The 17814-nt window shown below is 39.2% G+C and overlaps 1 protein-coding gene across 5 annotated transcripts; it reads right to left on the bottom strand.

Moving 5' to 3' along the window:
• Positions 1–286: 286 nt before the first annotated feature.
• Positions 287–17795, bottom strand: kel (Kell metallo-endopeptidase (Kell blood group)). 5 transcript variants are annotated; one of them, XM_047360320.1, is made up of 18 exons: positions 17298–17795; positions 13399–13705; positions 13022–13312; positions 10730–10851; positions 10212–10370; positions 9987–10058; positions 9712–9900; positions 8454–8614; positions 8253–8370; positions 8074–8172; positions 7898–7996; positions 7736–7813; positions 6244–6350; positions 6071–6160; positions 5910–5986; positions 1313–1473; positions 1136–1225; positions 287–947 (listed from the first exon to the last, which is right to left on the bottom strand). In XM_047360320.1, exons 1-18 carry the CDS (start codon positions 17322–17324, stop codon positions 801–803), a joined length of 2394 nt encoding a protein of 797 aa, XP_047216276.1. In that variant the 5' UTR covers positions 17325–17795; the 3' UTR covers positions 287–800. The 5 variants fall into 5 exon arrangements, with proteins under 5 accessions (XP_047216276.1, XP_047216280.1, XP_047216278.1 ...); XM_047360324.1 differs by having other exon boundaries at positions 5919–5986; XM_047360322.1 differs by having other exon boundaries at positions 8074–8169.
• Between the last annotated feature and the right edge of the window lie 19 nt (positions 17796–17814).

Genomic DNA, 17814 nt, shown 5'->3' with positions numbered 1-17814 from the left:
ATCCGGGTTAGCACCCGAACATCCCTTTCAGACAGCTTCCTCTTGCGTCCACAGTTAATCCTGTTGGATGTGGTTCGTCCTTCTTGGTGGTATGCTGACATTACCCTGGATACCGTGGCTCTTGATACATCACAAAGACTTGCTGTCTTGGTCACAGATGCGCCAGCAAGACGTGCACCAACAATTTGTCATCTTTTGAACTCTGGTATGTCACCCATAATGTTGTGTGCATTTCAATATTTTGAGCAAAACTGTGCTCTTACCCTGCTAATTGAACCTTCACACTCTGCTCTTACTGGTGCAATGTGCAATCAATGAAGACTGGCTACCAGGCTAGTCCAATTTAGCCATGAAACCTCCCACACTAAAATGACTGGTGTTTCAGTTTCATTGTCCAACCCCTGTATTTGTGTTAAAGTGAGAGGCCCAAAGTGTTGCTGCCACTCATGTTTTTCTGAGATGTGCCTGGATAAAATGCATTGAACAAAGTCTTACTTTGAGACTGATATTATTTACAGAAGACAGTTTACATTAAACAGGTAGCTTATGCTTCCTTTGTTAACACTTCCACCACTGAATAAAAATTATAATAAAAAATCAAGTGTTTATCATTTAAACCAATCCTAAACAACTTGTGCAAGTCCTGCAATTTCCATCATATTAGAACAACATCGAGGGATAGTCAAAAACTAAAGTGTACATCTGTATTGTATAAAGGTTTTAATAACACTAGTGTGATGTGAAAATCACTGAACCCAAAATGTTTGGGGTTAAGTCTAGCTTACGGTTATAGACTGTGGTCAGCATGTTTTTGATTGGTTCTGCTGAGCTTTAACTGAGCACTGTAAGTTTGTTGGACACAGATCAGATTTTGCACAAATGACTGGAATCAAGAAGGAGGGGTCCAAAGGCATGGATTCACTGTATGGGTCAGTGTCACAGCTCACCTGCAGAAAAATAAATCATTACACAGTTAGAGGGATTGAGACATACAACATGAAACATCCGGGAAGTTAAGTTGTCCGTTCGTCCGTCTGTCCGTCCGTCCATCCATCCATTCATCCAGTACTATTATTTTGCCTCCATTTAAACCAATAAACACAGATCATTACGGTGTGGTGAGACCAATAGTCACCTGAGAGAAAGATCTCAAAAACAGCTGAGTGTGATGCATCCCTGAAACAGAGGTGTCAGCAGGGTTCTGGCTTAGACTCTGATGATAGGCCTGAGGAAAGAGGCGGGTGAAAAATGTAAATGGGTACACCTATAGTTCTTCCTGCCAAAAGTCTATATATTTAGTATGCTTCCTTACCTGCAGCGCCACCTGCAGTGCAGAGTACTGCAACCACACTTCTTGCTGCTGCTCTGCTGAGAGCACAGATGCCCCAACTCGCCCTGCTTTTTCAGTTACATTGAGGTAGTGAGCCCACACACATTCCCCCACAGCATGCATAGTCTCTTTGTGAGTATAAACTACAACAAAACAGACACAGACAGCATCATTTATTAAAGACAAATTTGATTCTAAAATGGATATTGAACATAACACTGTTTTTTTCTGTGCATATATTTCCAATTGGGCTCTTAAAATGTAAGTCAGATGATATGTTGGTAATGCCCCAAGTAATCTACACGTACAAAAGAAGTTTTAGAAAATTAGTCCATGACAAAATTTATGTGTAACAGAGTGGAATCTGTCAGTATTTAGTGAACAATTCTGTCCCCAAAAGTACAAAATACTATGAGCTTGTTTTGTTCCAATTTATTTACTACAGAAAAGTTTATCATTACCAAGGTATTGCACAAAAAGCATGCCATTGTGTTTAAAGGCCAAGAGCTCTCTTAAAACATTCTTAACCATTTTGTTGGAAAACATACTAATGACATTAATCAGCCACAACCAGGAGTTTCTTAAAAGATTTATGAAAGAGGACCCAAGAGTTGTCCAAGGTCCACCTGCAGAGAGCCTTGGAAAGATCTGGAATTAGTATGTGGAGTTTATCCATGAAAACATTAAAAGGGGCATATCATGCAAAATCCACATTTTAGCCCTTAAATACATTTTGTTTTGTACTTGGAGTCTGTAGAAATGCAGAAAAGTTTAATTTAGTCTCTCCAGGTGTTGCGTAGATATCTTTATATTCTGTTTGGGTCATATTTTTCAGTCCGTTCAGTTTTCTCTATTTTCTATTTCGTTTTTTGAACTTTGACGTGACATTATTTGCTGTGGAACAGCTAAACAAGGTCATGGACTTCCAGCTACCAGTGGTATTCACCATTTTTATTTCTCGCTGCAGTTTTGTAGTCCAAGCTCACAGATGCTGCAAGTGGATAAGTCGAAATGTTCGGTTGTTGGGTGTATTAACCCACACAATTTACACTGCAAAGACCTGTTTGAAGAGTTTCAGTCAGGTTTCAGAGCTCATCATAGCACTGAAACAGCTTTGCTGAAAGTCACTAATGATATTCTTATGGCCTCAGATAATGGACTTGTGTCTGTACTTGTCCTGTTAGATCTCAGTGCTGCATTTGATACAGTCGACCATAATATTCTCTTAGAAAGGCTGGAATATGCTGCAGGGATGAGGGGAACAGCACTAGGCTGGTTTAAATCTTATCTGTCTGACAGATTCCAGTTTATTCATGTAAATGATAAATAATCTTTAAACTCCAGGGTTAATTGTGGAGTACCACAGGGTTCAGTACTTGGGCCAATTCTCTTCACTATATATATGCTTCCAATAGGTCAAATTATCAGGCAGCATGGGATAAATATTCACTGTTACGCTGATGATACTCAGCTTTACTTATCCATGAATCCTGATGAGCCCAACCAGTTAGATAGACTACAAGCATGTCTTGAAGACATAAAAACTTGGATGAGTCTAAATTTTATCCTTCTAAATTCAGACAAGACAGAAGTTGTTGTCTTTGGACTGGAGTCTTCAAAAAAGAAATTGCATAGTCAATCACTTAACCTGGATGGCATTAAATTGACCTCCAGTAATAAAGTAAAAAACCTTGGAACATTGCCAAAATTAGAAATATCCTGTCCAGGAGTGACGCTGAAAAACTAGTCCATGCATTTGTTACTTCAAGGCTGGACTATTGTAATTCTTTACTATCAGGATGTCCACAAAATGCAGTTAAAAGCCTTCAGCTGATTCAAAATGCTGCAGCAAGAGTTCTGATGAAAATTAAAAAGAGAGATCATATTTCTCCTATTTTAGCTTCCCTTCATTGGCTCCCTGTTAAATCCAGAATAGAATTTAAAATTCTCCTCCTCACATATGAAGCCCTTAATGATCTAGCTCCATCATACATCAGAGATCTGATTGTTCCATATGTTCCTAACAGAGCACTTTGTTCTCAGACTGCAGGTTTACTGGTGGTTCCTAGAGTCTCTAGAAGTAGAATGAGAGGCAGATCCTTTAGTTATCAGGCTCCTCTCCTGTGGAACCAGCTCCCAGTTTTAGTCCGTGAGGCAGACACCCTGTCTACTTTTAAGGCTAGGCTTAAAACTTTCCATTTTGATAAATCTTATAGTTAGAGTGGCTTAGGTTATCCTGAGCTATCTCTGTAGTTATGCTGCTATAGGTTTAGGCTTCTGGAGGACATAATGACCACTTTCACTCTCTTCGCTACATTCTCATACTACTCTCCAATTTTGCATTATTTGCTGTTATTTCAGCTTTTAACTTTATGTTTTCTCTCTTTTCTCTTCCTAGAAGCTACACCTGGCCTGACTCTGTATCTACCTGTGACACCGTCCTGGAGGGGAGCACCGTCCAAGCTACTGCTAGCAACAACTTAATGCTCATCTTCTACAGATGATCTACTTGGCCCTGTCTTTCAGTGTTTAACCCTGTCTCTCTCCTAGACATAGCTACTGACTGAGCTGACCATAACTAATTATATGTGCTCTCTTTCAGACTCTAATCTTGAAAACTGACTCAGAGTTTATCTGTTCTTTCTTTCTAGGTGAAACGACTAAAGAAGCTACTTCCATTAACATTTACTTTTCCTTCCCATAGAAAGTACTCCTGGATCAGTGCTTCTGTGTTCTTTTTCTGTCTTTGCTCTGATCTCTTAAATCTCCAGTTGGTCGTGGCAGATGGCTGCTCACACTGAGCCTGGTTATGCTGGAGGTTTCTTCTTGTTAAAAGGGAGTTTTTCCTCTCCACTGTCGCTACATGCATGCTCAGTATGAGGGATTGCTGCAGAGTCACCGCCAGTGACTGTCCACTGTCTCTACATGCTCATCCAGGAGGAGTGACTGCTACAAGTCTCTGACTCAATGCAATCTGCTGAGTTTCCTTAGACAGAAAAACTTTTTATCCAATTTGAATAAATTACTGAATCTGACTGCAGTGTTTAATAGTTAGGATTAATTGGAATGTACAGTATGTACCTGACTTTGTGAAGTGCCTTGAGATGACATGTGTTGTGAATTGGCGCTATATAAATAAACTAAACTGAACTGAACAATTAATTTAACAATGCTGTAGCATCAGAACCACTTCAAGGTGCCTGGTTAAATTTTATTTTTAATAGGAATGTACCCATATCAGTTGGGGAAAACCTATTTTCTCACTTCAAGGATGAGTGCCTTCAGCAACCTCCACCAGTATCATGAAAGATTTGTCGAAAGACTTTATTTGATTAAGGGGTCAGTTCCTTCCGTCTTTGGAAACAACGAACACAGCAAAGCAGTAAGCTGCAAATTATGCTAAAATGATAAACATTATTTTATTGTGTGTTCAATTCAATTCAAAATTGTTGATATGACGTCCTGGCCATTGTGATGATAGCAGGTAATTGTATTTTTGCTATCAAATTACAAAAATGTCTAAATGGGCTGGAGTGGAACACTCTTTGACCTAGAGGGGGGGCAGGGTGTGAAGTGCCTAAATAGAATTTAAAGAGACCCGACGAAAATGAGTTGCTCTCAGACGCACCTCAGAACAGGGGTAAAATAAGGGCCTGTGGAGCTAAAATAACAAGGAGTTCAGACAAAAGCATTGCAGTTCCACTTTATATAGACCACAACAGAATAATTTAAGTATGAAAAAGAAGGATTTAAAAGCATGATATGACCCCTTTACATAATGCACTGAGCTATGATAGCCTCTACGGACGCTCACCGCACAAGACTCCACTGCCAAAGAAAAAGCATGAATACATTCTGCACACCAAGTTCAGAGGAGGGATGGCACTGCACATCATCCGAAAATCAACTCAATGGTAAAATTTGGAGTTGTGATATTGGGCTGTTTTTTTAGTGCATGGTGCAGATGGATATCATGTAATTAAAGGGAAGGATGAATGGATACCTTTTTTTAGAGACAATCTTCATACAAATCTGAAAATTAATTGAAGATTAAATTTTTAGGCATGATCCTAAAGACACGGAGAAACTCTCAACTATTTTCAGAAATAGTCAAAAATGAAGCTGCTACAATGGCCCAATCAGTCACCTGACTTGAATCATTTTAATAATTTATGGAAAGAATGGATCAGAGTGCAAAGATGGCTTGGGACTCTCAAGAGTTGAAGACAGTTTGTGTTTAAGAATGGGTCAAAATTACACCTGGGCAATGCATGCGATACGTTTCTCCATACAGGAGACATCTTGAAGCTGCCATTACCAACAAATGCTTTTGTACAAAAATACTGAACAAATTCCAGTAAGTATGTTCAGTATTTTTCCCGTTTCATCCAAATACAATTACCTATTGACATGTGACATTCTTTTTTTTTCACACTATATGTGTTAGAGCTGCAAATACTAAAGTCCTCTTTCAGTTTGGTTACAATCAAAATTTGAATGTTTTGCTGTGAACACAAATGCAGCATAGTTATTTTTAAACATGAAGTTAAAAAACACAAGTCAAAACAGACACATAAACCTTTCTTACTGTCAGGCACAAACAGATGAAAAATGTCTTTGGCAACAAGGAAACCCACTGCACCAAAATTCATGGCCCTGTTCACAAGAGAAGATGTGAAATGTTGTGTTTGACTAAGTGATTAATACATTCAGCAATGTTTTCACTTGAACACATCTTACTTTGGATACGTGGGATGGAAAAGAGGGGGGATGAACATTCCCATCGGAAAGAGAAGCCCATTACTCACTAGTGAAGGCGTGACAGACAGACTGAAGGAAATGTTAGAGGATTATTGTTAGTTTAAGACCTTATCCAGAATTTATCAGATTGATGACATTAAGGAGAAACCTACGTATTGGCAGCCTCAGTCTGCGCAGCCAAGAGTTTACTGCGCCTTTTCTGCCAAAGGGACAGTAGCTGAAGGTAGTTGGAGAAGAAGCCCTGGGAACTGACTGTCACCTGGAATCAAATAAGTTGTTGGGTCTGTGGTTATTTTCTTTAACTCTTTGCAGTAAAAGTCTTAGTTCTTGTCTTGCATTGTCACAGTTCTGCAGTTGAGCAACAGTTCTTTCGATTTTGTTAGAGTTTTGCCACATTTCTTTGGGTGTCTTCATTTTCAAAGGAATGTTTTTTTTTGTTTGTAAAGCCTTAACTCAAACCTATGAAACATAAAGGGTCACTGAGGGATCCTCTCTCAGGTCTTGTGTCAGGCTGGAGTTTTTTTTGCTGCTTGGCTTTCAGATACCGTACATCAGCTAGACAGCTTTAAGAGCGGATACCTCTTTTGTGTCAACTTGTCCACTTTCTTGATTTTCTAAGCACACACGCTGCATAATATGTTATCATGGTCACATCATGGTCATTCCCATTGACTATGACTGGTTCTATTGCTGAAGAAAGCATACCCACAGCATTATGCCATTACCCATGTTTCCCTGTGGGGATAGGTTATGCATAGTTCAAGTATTGCTTTTTTTAAGATATTTTTTCGGCACTAGTGGCCTTTATTTTTAATTTTTTGACAGTAGGCAGACAGGAAAAAGGGGTAGAGAGAGGGGCAGACATTCGGCAAATGTGACCGGGTTCGGGACTCGAACCTGGGACGGCTGCTTCGAGGACTGTAGCCTCCGTATATGGTCAAGCGCTTAACCCCTACACCATCAGCGCCGCGCTCCAAGTTTTTCAACAAACGTGGCATTCTGAATGTAAGACATGAAGTTCACTTTTGGTCTCATCTGACCATAACACAATGTTTCAACATGTCCTCTACATGTCATACGGCTAACTGAAAAAAGGACTTCTTACAGCTTTCTTTCAGGTAAAAATTTATTTTCTATTTTATAAAGACCAGATTTGTGGAATGCACAACTATGAGTTGTCCTGTTGGCAGATTCTCCAACCCATACAGTGGACAAGAGGAGCATGATATTTAGAAGACATGGAATATGAGATAATATTAGTGAATGATGCGATAACGATATGAATTAATTAATGATGCTTGTTCTCTAACAACCTCCGAGGCCTTGAAAGAATAACTGTGTTGATACTGCGATTATATAACTCTACTAACTTATTAGGTGCTTTCTAAAGACAGTTGGTTGCACAGGATTTTATTTAGAGTAACTAGGGTATAGGGGGCTGGTTACAAATCCACGCGACACTTTGAAAACCATGTATCACAGTTGTGTGCTACAATAAAACACACTCAGGTTTGAGGTTGTAATGTGACAAAATGAAAAAACTGTGAAGTACCTTAAGGGAAGCAGGAAAACTATCTGACAAGAATATTTTACAGATAACACATTCTAAAAGAATATTTGTTTTTAACATTTTCTTTTATATACCTCAGAAAATAATAGATCAAGATCATCTTCATCAGAAATTTCCTCTGAAGACCATAGTCTTGGAGGTGAAGTGTAAACCTAGAGAAAGTAAAGCTCTAATTATTGTCAAACAAAATGAAGATTCGTGCAAATATAGATTTTTGTTTGTTTTGTTTCTTTTACCTTGTCGATGAAAGTCTGAAAAGACTTTTGATCTTTCCACTTGAGTTCTGATATTTTGGATATGAAGGCAAAAAAGACATTTTCAATAATCTCTTCTGTCTGTTAATGGGAGAAAAAAAACTTTATTAGATTTTAATCATTTAATCAATTAATTATGTGTCACTGTGTCATTTCACCTCTCGACGTGCATTCCTTTCACTGAGAAGATGTGTGAGAACAGAGTCAAATCCTCTTTTGGTCTCCAGCACGCAGTGTTTCCAGCGAGGGACTTCCTGCTAAAAAGCCCCGACATGTGATTTAATAAATCCATTCACACTTCCATTTTTGTTTTTTATGCACGCCATGCTTGACTGACCTCTTCAGTATTTCCCAATGCCAAAGACAGATTCTTTGCCGTTTCAGAAAATCTGGAATCCATGGCGGGCATAAGAGTGTGCAGCAGATTTAGGACCATATACGTGTGAAGAGTACTGCTTTGTCCAACCAAATGACAACAAAGGATTAACAAAACAGTACAATGAGATGGTAAAATCCTGTTTTAATATCCTAATATTACCTGTTGCCCATTTCAGACTTGTGCAACCATTTGTTGATGATGCGGGACATTTGAATGATGTAAGGTAGGTTATGTAGGAGGACATAATCATCTTCAGTGAGGGACAATGGATGGAAAGCAGCCTGCAGACAGCCCAACCAGTCAATAGCAGGGGCCTTGCTCTGTGGGAGTTATTGTTTTAAACGGTGAAATCAAGTTTTCAGAGAAAATTTGCTAACTGTACAGGAGGTCACTGGTGCCACTGGTAACAAGGTTTTAGAAGCCTTAAAGTAGATTGATCCTATATTATAGATGCATAATCTCACACTGAAAGGCCCACAGCATAACAGATCCTTCACCATACTTCACAGTCATTTCTCATTTTCCTTTTGCTTTATGCCACACCCATGTAAAACTCATCTGACTAAAGTCCACCATTCTGCCTAAAGACCCCGGAGTATATGGTACACGCCATGTTCATGTTTGTGATGGTAGGTCAGAAAAGGCTTTTTCATGGTGTACCTAACAAACAACTGTATGGCCTTTAGCCTCAAAGGGTGACTCTAAGATGCCAGTCATTGCTGCAGTTCTTTAACAATGAGCTTTGGAGATACTTTTATGGAACCTTTCTTAACACCTCCTTACTGTACATTCTGGTAAGATAAACATTGATCCTCATACAGCCTCATTTGTCACAGTTACACTTTATTCTAGATATGAGTAGAATAGTTTAGATTAACATACCTCTGCCTTACTTGAATAACATGTTCTTCTGTCTTTCCCATCTTGAAGACCGGCTAAGAAAAATTGGCCTATCTATCACATCCTATTTATACACCAGGGAAACAAGTCAGGAATTAATAACTACAAGTTAGTGGGCACACTGATCACTTCACATGTAGTGATCAGAAAGGACCACATCTGACCTGTCACACATGTGTTACTGCTTTTACCAAGTCCCTTAATCTTGGTGACTCTTTAAATTAGTCAGAACACTTTTTATCCCATGCAGATGGTGTCCTGGATCTCCAACATATAGTGTTGGTATCAAATGTAGTCTTTTTGAATGCCTGTGGACATGTGTCAAAGCATGCTTTATGAATGATCTTATTTATGCTAATTTAGAAATTCACAAAAGCTTTTTAAATTAATTGTTGGACAGTCCTGAATTCAAACAGTAGTCAATTCAATCCTGATTGTGGACTGTCTGTGTATTTAACAGAATTTATTAAATGTCTGAAACCTTGAAACACAATGATGAAGCAGACCTGGCTTGTACCTGTAGCTCTCTTATGGTCATTCGCTGATAGAGCTGTCCTTTTAACATTCGGTACTCCACAGGTGAAGCTGCCACAGCGAGCTCTGAGGACAGAGAGATGAACGTGCCAACATGGAGCATTCTCATGGATGGAGGGGATCCCAGGAAAGCCAGGTAGCTCTGACAGGATGCCAGGAAGGGACGTAGAGTCTGCAATCAAAAATCCTCTGTTAGTTCACACACATTGACTTTGATCTAGGAAATATGCTGCAGGAATTATAACATGGATGACCAACCTCAGTTTTAGTTCTCGACTTCTGCGTTTTGTTGCTCCATTCAATTGGGATCAAAAGATCTGGCTGATCAATCTGTTGATAAGAAGATGCTTAAAGTAAAGCAATAACATTCTCACTTTGATCACATAACCTCCAAAATTACAGTAACACATTGTGTCAGTTCCTTTACTTTTGCTGTATGCTGAAACAGTTTGGTTTGACTGACAAGACAGACATGATACTGGCCTGAATGTATCTCTTGGTTCTCTCACTGCCAGTTTCATTCTGGTCTTTGCCTATGTAGAGGTTGAAGAATGGAAACGTCCCATATTCTCTCATTAGCAAACTGAGGGTGTAGTTGAAATCGAGCTTATTCCACTGCCCGGACACCGCCCAGCCTCCCAACTGTACACAGACAAGACACAGCGAAGAAACAATGAACAATTTGAAGAATGCAGGAAAAAGGACAATAAATGTTGTCATATAAGTGTAGTGACAGAATGAGTGTTTCTATTATGCTGCAAGGAATGATTGATTAGCTTGGTTGGCTCATGGTATAAAATATGATATGAGAAGTATTTGCAATTTTTTGGTATAAAGGTTTGAAACATATTCTGGTGACATACTGGCTGACTAAGCATTTCTGTCTTGTTTCTTTTTGTGTTTAACTACTGAAACAAGGAAGCAACCACCACTATAAACAGCCCATTAATAACATAAAATAAGAACCGGCTTCAAACCTCTTTTGAAAGGCATGTTCATACCTTCTGAATGAGTCTGAGGAAGGGCTCTGCCCCTGCAGCTTCTAAAGATCTGGTGTCTAAGCAGGAACGGTAAAAGTCTTTAGTCTTCTGAACAGCTGAGCTGCTTGAACTGTGGTTGGTCTCTGACAGAGAAATAAACATGATTTAAATCAGCATTTACTAAGCTACTTAAATCTCTCGGTCACTCACTAGATTATTTTAATATTTCCTGTCAAAGAAACAAACTTCCCATCAGAATAAAGCTGCAATCATCATGTTTGACTGTAGGGACGATCCTGAGGAGATGATGGTCCAAGCCTGGTCCACTAAAGTCACAGTCAACAAGTCAGTGTTTTGCAAGTCACAAGTAAGTCTAAGGTCACCCAAGTCTTGAGTCAAGTCCCAAGTAAAGGCATGAACATCCCAAGTCGAGTCCCAAGTCAAGGCATGCAAGTCTCGAGTAGAGTTGAAGTCCAAAACTTTGAGTCTTAAACAAGTCACTCGACCAAACGTAATTTAATCAGAAGAAAATATATTTTTTTACTTTAAAATGATTTTAAACGGTGCTCATGTTTGCAAGAACATCCAGCAAGAAGAAGTGAACTTTAAAATTGTCCAAAAATCTCTGATGTTGCTTTCTACTGTAAATATTAACCCCCCCAATAAATTATTTATAAAATAATGAGCCAACTAATACATTGGGGAGTGGTGCCGCTATCTGCCATCTTGGATGAACACACTGGCTGTGGTTCAGGCTCAAAGCACAGAGACTCGCCATGTAAACATTGGAACCTGGGAGTTTTGTTTTGTTGTGGTATAAAAGTGTCCGACTGAGTTTTGCCAAATTTCCAACATTTTTATGTCTCTTTTAGGGAGAAATTGCCTCACTTCCATTAAAGCACAATTTACTCTGCTTTCCCACAGTGTTTCACCTATGGATTTAGCACCCTTTTTACCATCATCATTTTCGTCACTTCTCCATTCTTCATACCATAATGTGCACCACCTCTTGAATGCCATAAGCATCATGAATTGCAGCCGAACTACCTACCTGCTGGTTTAAAATGCTGTCTCCAGCATCATGGTTTCCAGCTTTGTCTCTGACTTTAAAGATTCCATAATCTGAACCATCATCTTATCCACTGTCACCTGCATTATCTGAATCATCATCTTCTCCAGACTGTCTTTATCTTTATAGACAGGCATATATAGGCATTATCTTTATGTACAGAGTTACTGCATCATCTCCATCTACAGAGTCTGCTCTATCATCTCCATCTCCACTGCCATGATTCTTTCCTTCAGAGTATCCCTTGTTAGAACAGTCATCACCATCTACCTCTCCAGTGCTTCCTTTATTACAGAATCTGCCACTATAACTGGATCTCCCATCATCTCCTCCACTCTCAGTGTCTCCATAGTCTCCAGTCAGTGTTTCAACAATCTCCAAATTCATCTTCTTCAAGGTCTTCAAAATCTCCATCAGAGTAGCCTTTATCATCACTAGCTTCATTCTCTGGGCACTCCTGGAGTCGATAGATTCCAAGTTACTTCTTCAGTTTTCAGATCATTGGGCACGTCTAGAGTTCCTCTCTTTGAGTTTTCAGAGCAGTGGCCATTCCTGGAGTCTTAGGCTCCTCAGCCACCTCTCAAGTCCTCAGAATCCTGACCACTCCTGGATTCTTCTAAGGCCCAGACACTCCTTGAGCTTTTCAGTTCCCCACTCTTAGGCTAAGCATCTGTCTCATCTTTAATGGCTGTGCTCCCTGATATTGTCAAGGATGATATTCCTCTCCAAACACCTACATTTTCGTATGGTTTAAGAACGACCCACCTCATTTAGGGACTGTTCCCGAATTCTCTAAAGAGGTTGAGGATGACTGGACTCATCTAGTGAGATGGTGCAAGCGATTAAGTCTGCTTATCCATACTTTGATCAGCCCTCCAGGGTTTCCTCAACCTACTGTGGCTGTCTTCCACAGCTTCTTAACTAGCCGTTGCGGTCTCTACATCATTCTTCCAAGATTCCTAATAGACTCTGTGACCCTTGGGCCATCCCCCCGGAGCCTCTTCCTCTACTTCCACAACCTCCATGGTAACTCTTCTTTGGCTTTAGGAACTTCCGGTGTCACCCTAAAGAGATTTCCCTCTGGGGAGGTATTTGGGGATGATTAAACAAAGCAAACTGAAATTTGTTTTAGCTTTGTTACTGTAAAGAATCAAGCACAACTTAATGTGGACGGACAATCATATCAATAAAGCACACAATGGCACACAATAAAGAATTACAAAAAGCTTCAGACTGTTTCCTACCTAAAATCCCCCTGAGATATTGCAGCAGCACAGCTTTTCGGCTCAGATTTGTATCTTCTGTCAGTTTTCTGTGGTCTCTTTTGTTTTGTCTCTCCTTTTCTGCTGATCTATACATCATGCTTTGCGAATGACCCAGTATACCGTGACTTTTTTGTCTCCCTCCACTCTTCAGTGAGAGTCTTTTTGAACCACACGTGGACACAAAGTAATCACAGGGCTGGGTGAAGGGATCAGTTGACATGGATAGACGAGCAGCAGCCCACTCACAGGCTAAAGAAAGGCACGGGACTACTGTAGGACAGAGTTAAAGAATAGTTAGCCAAGATGGTACACCATTTTAACTTGTTGCTGGGAGGTGGGTGGTTCTGGAGGCCTACCATGTGCTGCATTATTTCTGCTCCCTGTGTGCAGACCGTGGTGGATGTAGTAGACCAGTCCAAGAATAGCAGTGCCTATAAAAAATCCCAGAAGAAGACCAAACAGTCTCTGATGTTTTACACACACCGAATCTTCTTGATGATCAATAGTTTCAATAGTGTTTAATAGTTGTTGCCCAGGCTGGACTGGGTTCTGTTGCTGGAGCTGGTGGGAATTCTGAGGTGGTTCTGTCAGCTGCAGCGGAGGTGGAGGCTGAAGCCGGCTCTCGGGTTCTGGATGTGACTTTAAGTGGTCCGACTGCTGAGGCTGGAATAGGTTGAAGAAAACAAAACTGTTAGAAGCTCTACTGAAACACTTCACATTTGATACTGACTTTCAAAAGAAAACATACCTCCACAACAATGGGGGTGGGGGTGGGGTATGTAACAGGCCAACACATGGTGCATAATGTTGGAGTGAAAAAAAAGGAAGAAAAACCATCTCTTTACGCTGGTATCCTTAAATAAAAACAAGGATCTTCTAAGATGTGGCTTCCTACCTAAACTGGCAGGAAGGGTATTATTAATTAATCCGAGAAGCGGCCAAGCGGCCCATGTTAACTCCGGAAGAGCTGCAGAGATCCCCAGCTCGGGTGGGAAAATCTGTCGACAGGATAGCTGTACTCATGCACTCCACAAATCTGGTTCTAATGAAAGAATAAGCCACGGGAAGCCCAGTTTGCAGTTTACCACATGTCATGTGAGGGGAAACAGCTAATATGTGAAAGAAGAGGCTCTGGTCAGATTAGACCAAAATTTAACTGTTTGGTTTATATGCCCAATGAGACATTCCCCAAAATACGTGCAGCTGTAATTGCAGCAAAAGGTGATTCTATGAAATATCGATTCAGGAGGGCTGAATATTATTGCAGACCACATTTTCACATCAATCTTTGTAAAAAAAAAAAAAAGAAAAGAATAAAAATTTCTTAATTTCCTTTCACTTCACGATTGGTCATTATTTTAGGTTGGTCTGTTACATAAAACATGATGTGCCAAAACATGAATAGATTTTTGGAATTACTTTAGCTCGTTCACATGGCCTTTTAAACAAAAATGATTATTTAGGCCAATAAATTGCTGCACTGTACAAAAGTCATCCCTCATTTCTTTATGTTTTGCTTCCAAGGATCCATAATTTCTTAAAATATATATTCATGTGGTAAATATGTAATAAATGGTTTGTCTGTCCAGTGGTTTTCAATAAACCTTTTTTTATTGCTGTTGTTTAGGCACATTCTAACTGTAACGCTGATCTAAAAGGTTTAATAAGTTATCTAATCTCAAGGAATGACCTGAGCCTCCCCCGCCGAGGGTCAATAAAGCATCTTTCTTTTCTGTTCTATTAGCAGCATAGATCCAACTTTAAATTGGGTGTTTTGTCCTGAGTGGGTGAAAAATGTGATTTGTCTTTAATTAATTAACGTGAATTATAAATGCTGTGGTTAAATGGCTGAATTGACAGAAATAGTGGTATTCAGAACAAATTAAAAGAAGAAAAAACTGGGCAATAAAATGCCAAACATTAAATCTAAGCTAACCATTTTCCTAAGCTTGATTTTGTCACCTGCTTAGACACATTTGTGAAATCTAACTGCTTCTACAGTTCCATGATCTTGCTGCCAAACACTTAGTTTAATACTTTTTAACATTAGATCCATAAATTACATTAAAGACTTTAAGAAATGCCCACTATAAAAATATGACTTAGAGTAAGCTCTATTCAGTGTCAGTGAGGTGTTGGTAAAATGAAAACATAACAAAAGCACTAAAAATAAAGGTACGATGCATGTAATCATCCTATCTCTATTTGAAATAAATAAAATCCTGCTTGATAATGCTGTTAATTTCCGTTCCTAAAAGAGTCAGCACGAATTGCAAAAAAAAACAAACAAAAAAAAACAAAACTGTTGTGCACAGCTGGTGGCTTCTTCACAGAGTTTAAAAGTAATATGATAATATCCAGCTTGGCAGAGTTTCAGTATAAAACAGAACTATGTTTTTTCTCCAAAACACGTGATCTTTTTACTCTGTCCACCAGATTTTGATTTAAAATGTTCTGATATTTCAATGAGTTAATGTTGCCATTCATTCTAAAAAGGCTCCAAGGGTCTTAAGAACAGAACTTGGCCCACATCATCACAGATCCTCCACCATACTATACAGTGGACATGAATTGCTGTTGTTTTTAAAAAAAACAACTTTGTAGCGAACCCGTGACGGCTGCGTTGAGGACTGTAGCCTCTGTACATGGGTCGCAAACTTTACCCTTGCTCTACCGCCACACCCATGAAGTGCTTTTCTACTAATTCATCCTTTGTTTTAGACCAAACTCACCTTAGGTGTTGCCATAAAGCTCAATCTGAGTCACATCTTACCAAAGCATATTGTTCCAGGTAAAGGAAACTGCTGTTTAGGAAACCCAACAAGTATCCATTTGTGATACTAGAACAGAAAAGTTTTTTTTCTGGCATACCTCCCACAAAATCATGCTGCAAATAGCATCTAATGAAGACTTGGTGATCCCAAGATGCTACTCTTTGTTGCCTCCCTCTTTGAGCTTTGGAGAAGTCTCTTACCATCCTCCATACATGGCCTTGTTTGTTACACTTCCAGTTCCTTTAAACTTTTGAGTTATTAATCGGAATTCCGATGTGGGTCAGTTTTAAGCAACTATGTATTTTCCGGTGACCATTTTTTCACCTATAAAGATCAACACACATCCGCCTTCCTTAAATGTCATGTTTTCTTGTCTTTCCCATTCTGCAGAGTGGCTAAGAAGCCTCTGTTTAATGTCATATTTATACTGCAGAGAAACAGGAAGTCATAGATTACTAATACATTTAGAAAGACCGAAACATTTAAAGCAGACATTGAGGAGATATAGAAGTTACCTATATTTTGTAGAAATTGATCAGGGGACTAATCAGAGACAAATCAACCAGTACAATTATTTCTTAACATACATTGTTTTTTCCACCACTGGACATATGCTATCAAAAAACAGGTTATATTATATATTATATATAGAAAACAAATTGAGTGGGATCACATTGCTTTTCAAACATCTCCACCAGACGTGCCAGTAATAAGTACAAAAGGTGCTGTGTGGACAGAAGGCCAAAGGTTAAGCCAGGTATGTTTGCTAAATCTTCACCTAAGATTTGCTATGTTGAGCTGTTTTTACAAATAGTAAACTTCATAAATGTTCCATAGTTTTTGCAACAATTTCTACAGCAATATGTTGCCCATAACTTTGTGCTTTCTGAGGCCCCAAAGATCAACATTTCATAACTTTTTTGGAATTTCTCAAACCGTTTTCATTTTATTTTCACCCCCCAAAAAAATCTTAAATTCTTTGTAATACACTCTGCGAAATGAATATCTTAAAAATTGTCTTATGCATTTGTTGATGGACTCTTCAGGGAAGTGTTGGAGAAACACCCGGTTTGTTTTTCTAACCTCTGAAACACTTTCCAAACACCAGCTAATGCCATCTGCTTGCCATTTAATCTCAACCTTCTTTTGGAACATTTTACAGTATTTCCATATTTTGTTTCATTTCCTTAATTTTCTGAAATGAATATTCTCAATTTAAAATTTGTTTTGTTTTTCAAATCAAATACATTCCCAAGTGTGGTGTGATCTAAATCAGGTTACAGATTTTCTGCAAATGAGGTTGTATTAGTGCTCATCTGAGGGCGTTTCTCAGAATTAACTTAAAATGCTGTCATTAAGCTCGTCAAATACTTTCGTTTTAAACAAAATTGCAGACATGTAATTATAAAAGTTGGATAATACCAAGCAGCATTATTAGCAAATAAACACCTCATTTAAACACATGGTTTTTAAGATCTTACCTGAAGCTCGATTGTAGTTTGACTCATTCTTGCTGTTTCTGTTCCAGTGTGGAGTCCTGTGGCATTTATGTTTCACATGTACCTCCTCCTGCTGTCCCTGCGTCAAAGTGCTGTCACCTCTGCTCTGTATCTCTGTTCATCACTCCTTTCCTCATCTGACTCTCCGATAAAAACTCTGCAGGTTTCGTCTTCACCTCCTCTTTAAAATCCAAATAAGGTGGGGACTAACCCTCTGCTCTCCATGAATAGGGATGACTCGTTTTAAAAACATGCAGATTTGCAGAACATAGATTGCAACATGTTTTTTCTGTCTGCCTTATTGAAAGTGTCAGGACAGAGCTGGGAGTGGTGAATAAACACCAACACATTGCTTCTGCATTGCATTAAGTGGGAGGTAAGCTTGTCTTCCTGGAAAGGACCTCTACACATTGCACATGCCCATTTGCTATCGTCATTATCAGTGCAGCACATGGCTGGTAGGAACTGATAGGGCATCCTGGAGGTCCCATTCTGACAG

The sequence above is a fragment of the Girardinichthys multiradiatus genome, chromosome 3, assembly GCF_021462225.1.
Source record: "Girardinichthys multiradiatus isolate DD_20200921_A chromosome 3, DD_fGirMul_XY1, whole genome shotgun sequence".
NCBI classification, from domain to species: domain Eukaryota; kingdom Metazoa; phylum Chordata; class Actinopteri; order Cyprinodontiformes; family Goodeidae; genus Girardinichthys; species Girardinichthys multiradiatus.
This window is presented reverse-complemented; position numbering and strand designations above follow the sequence as displayed.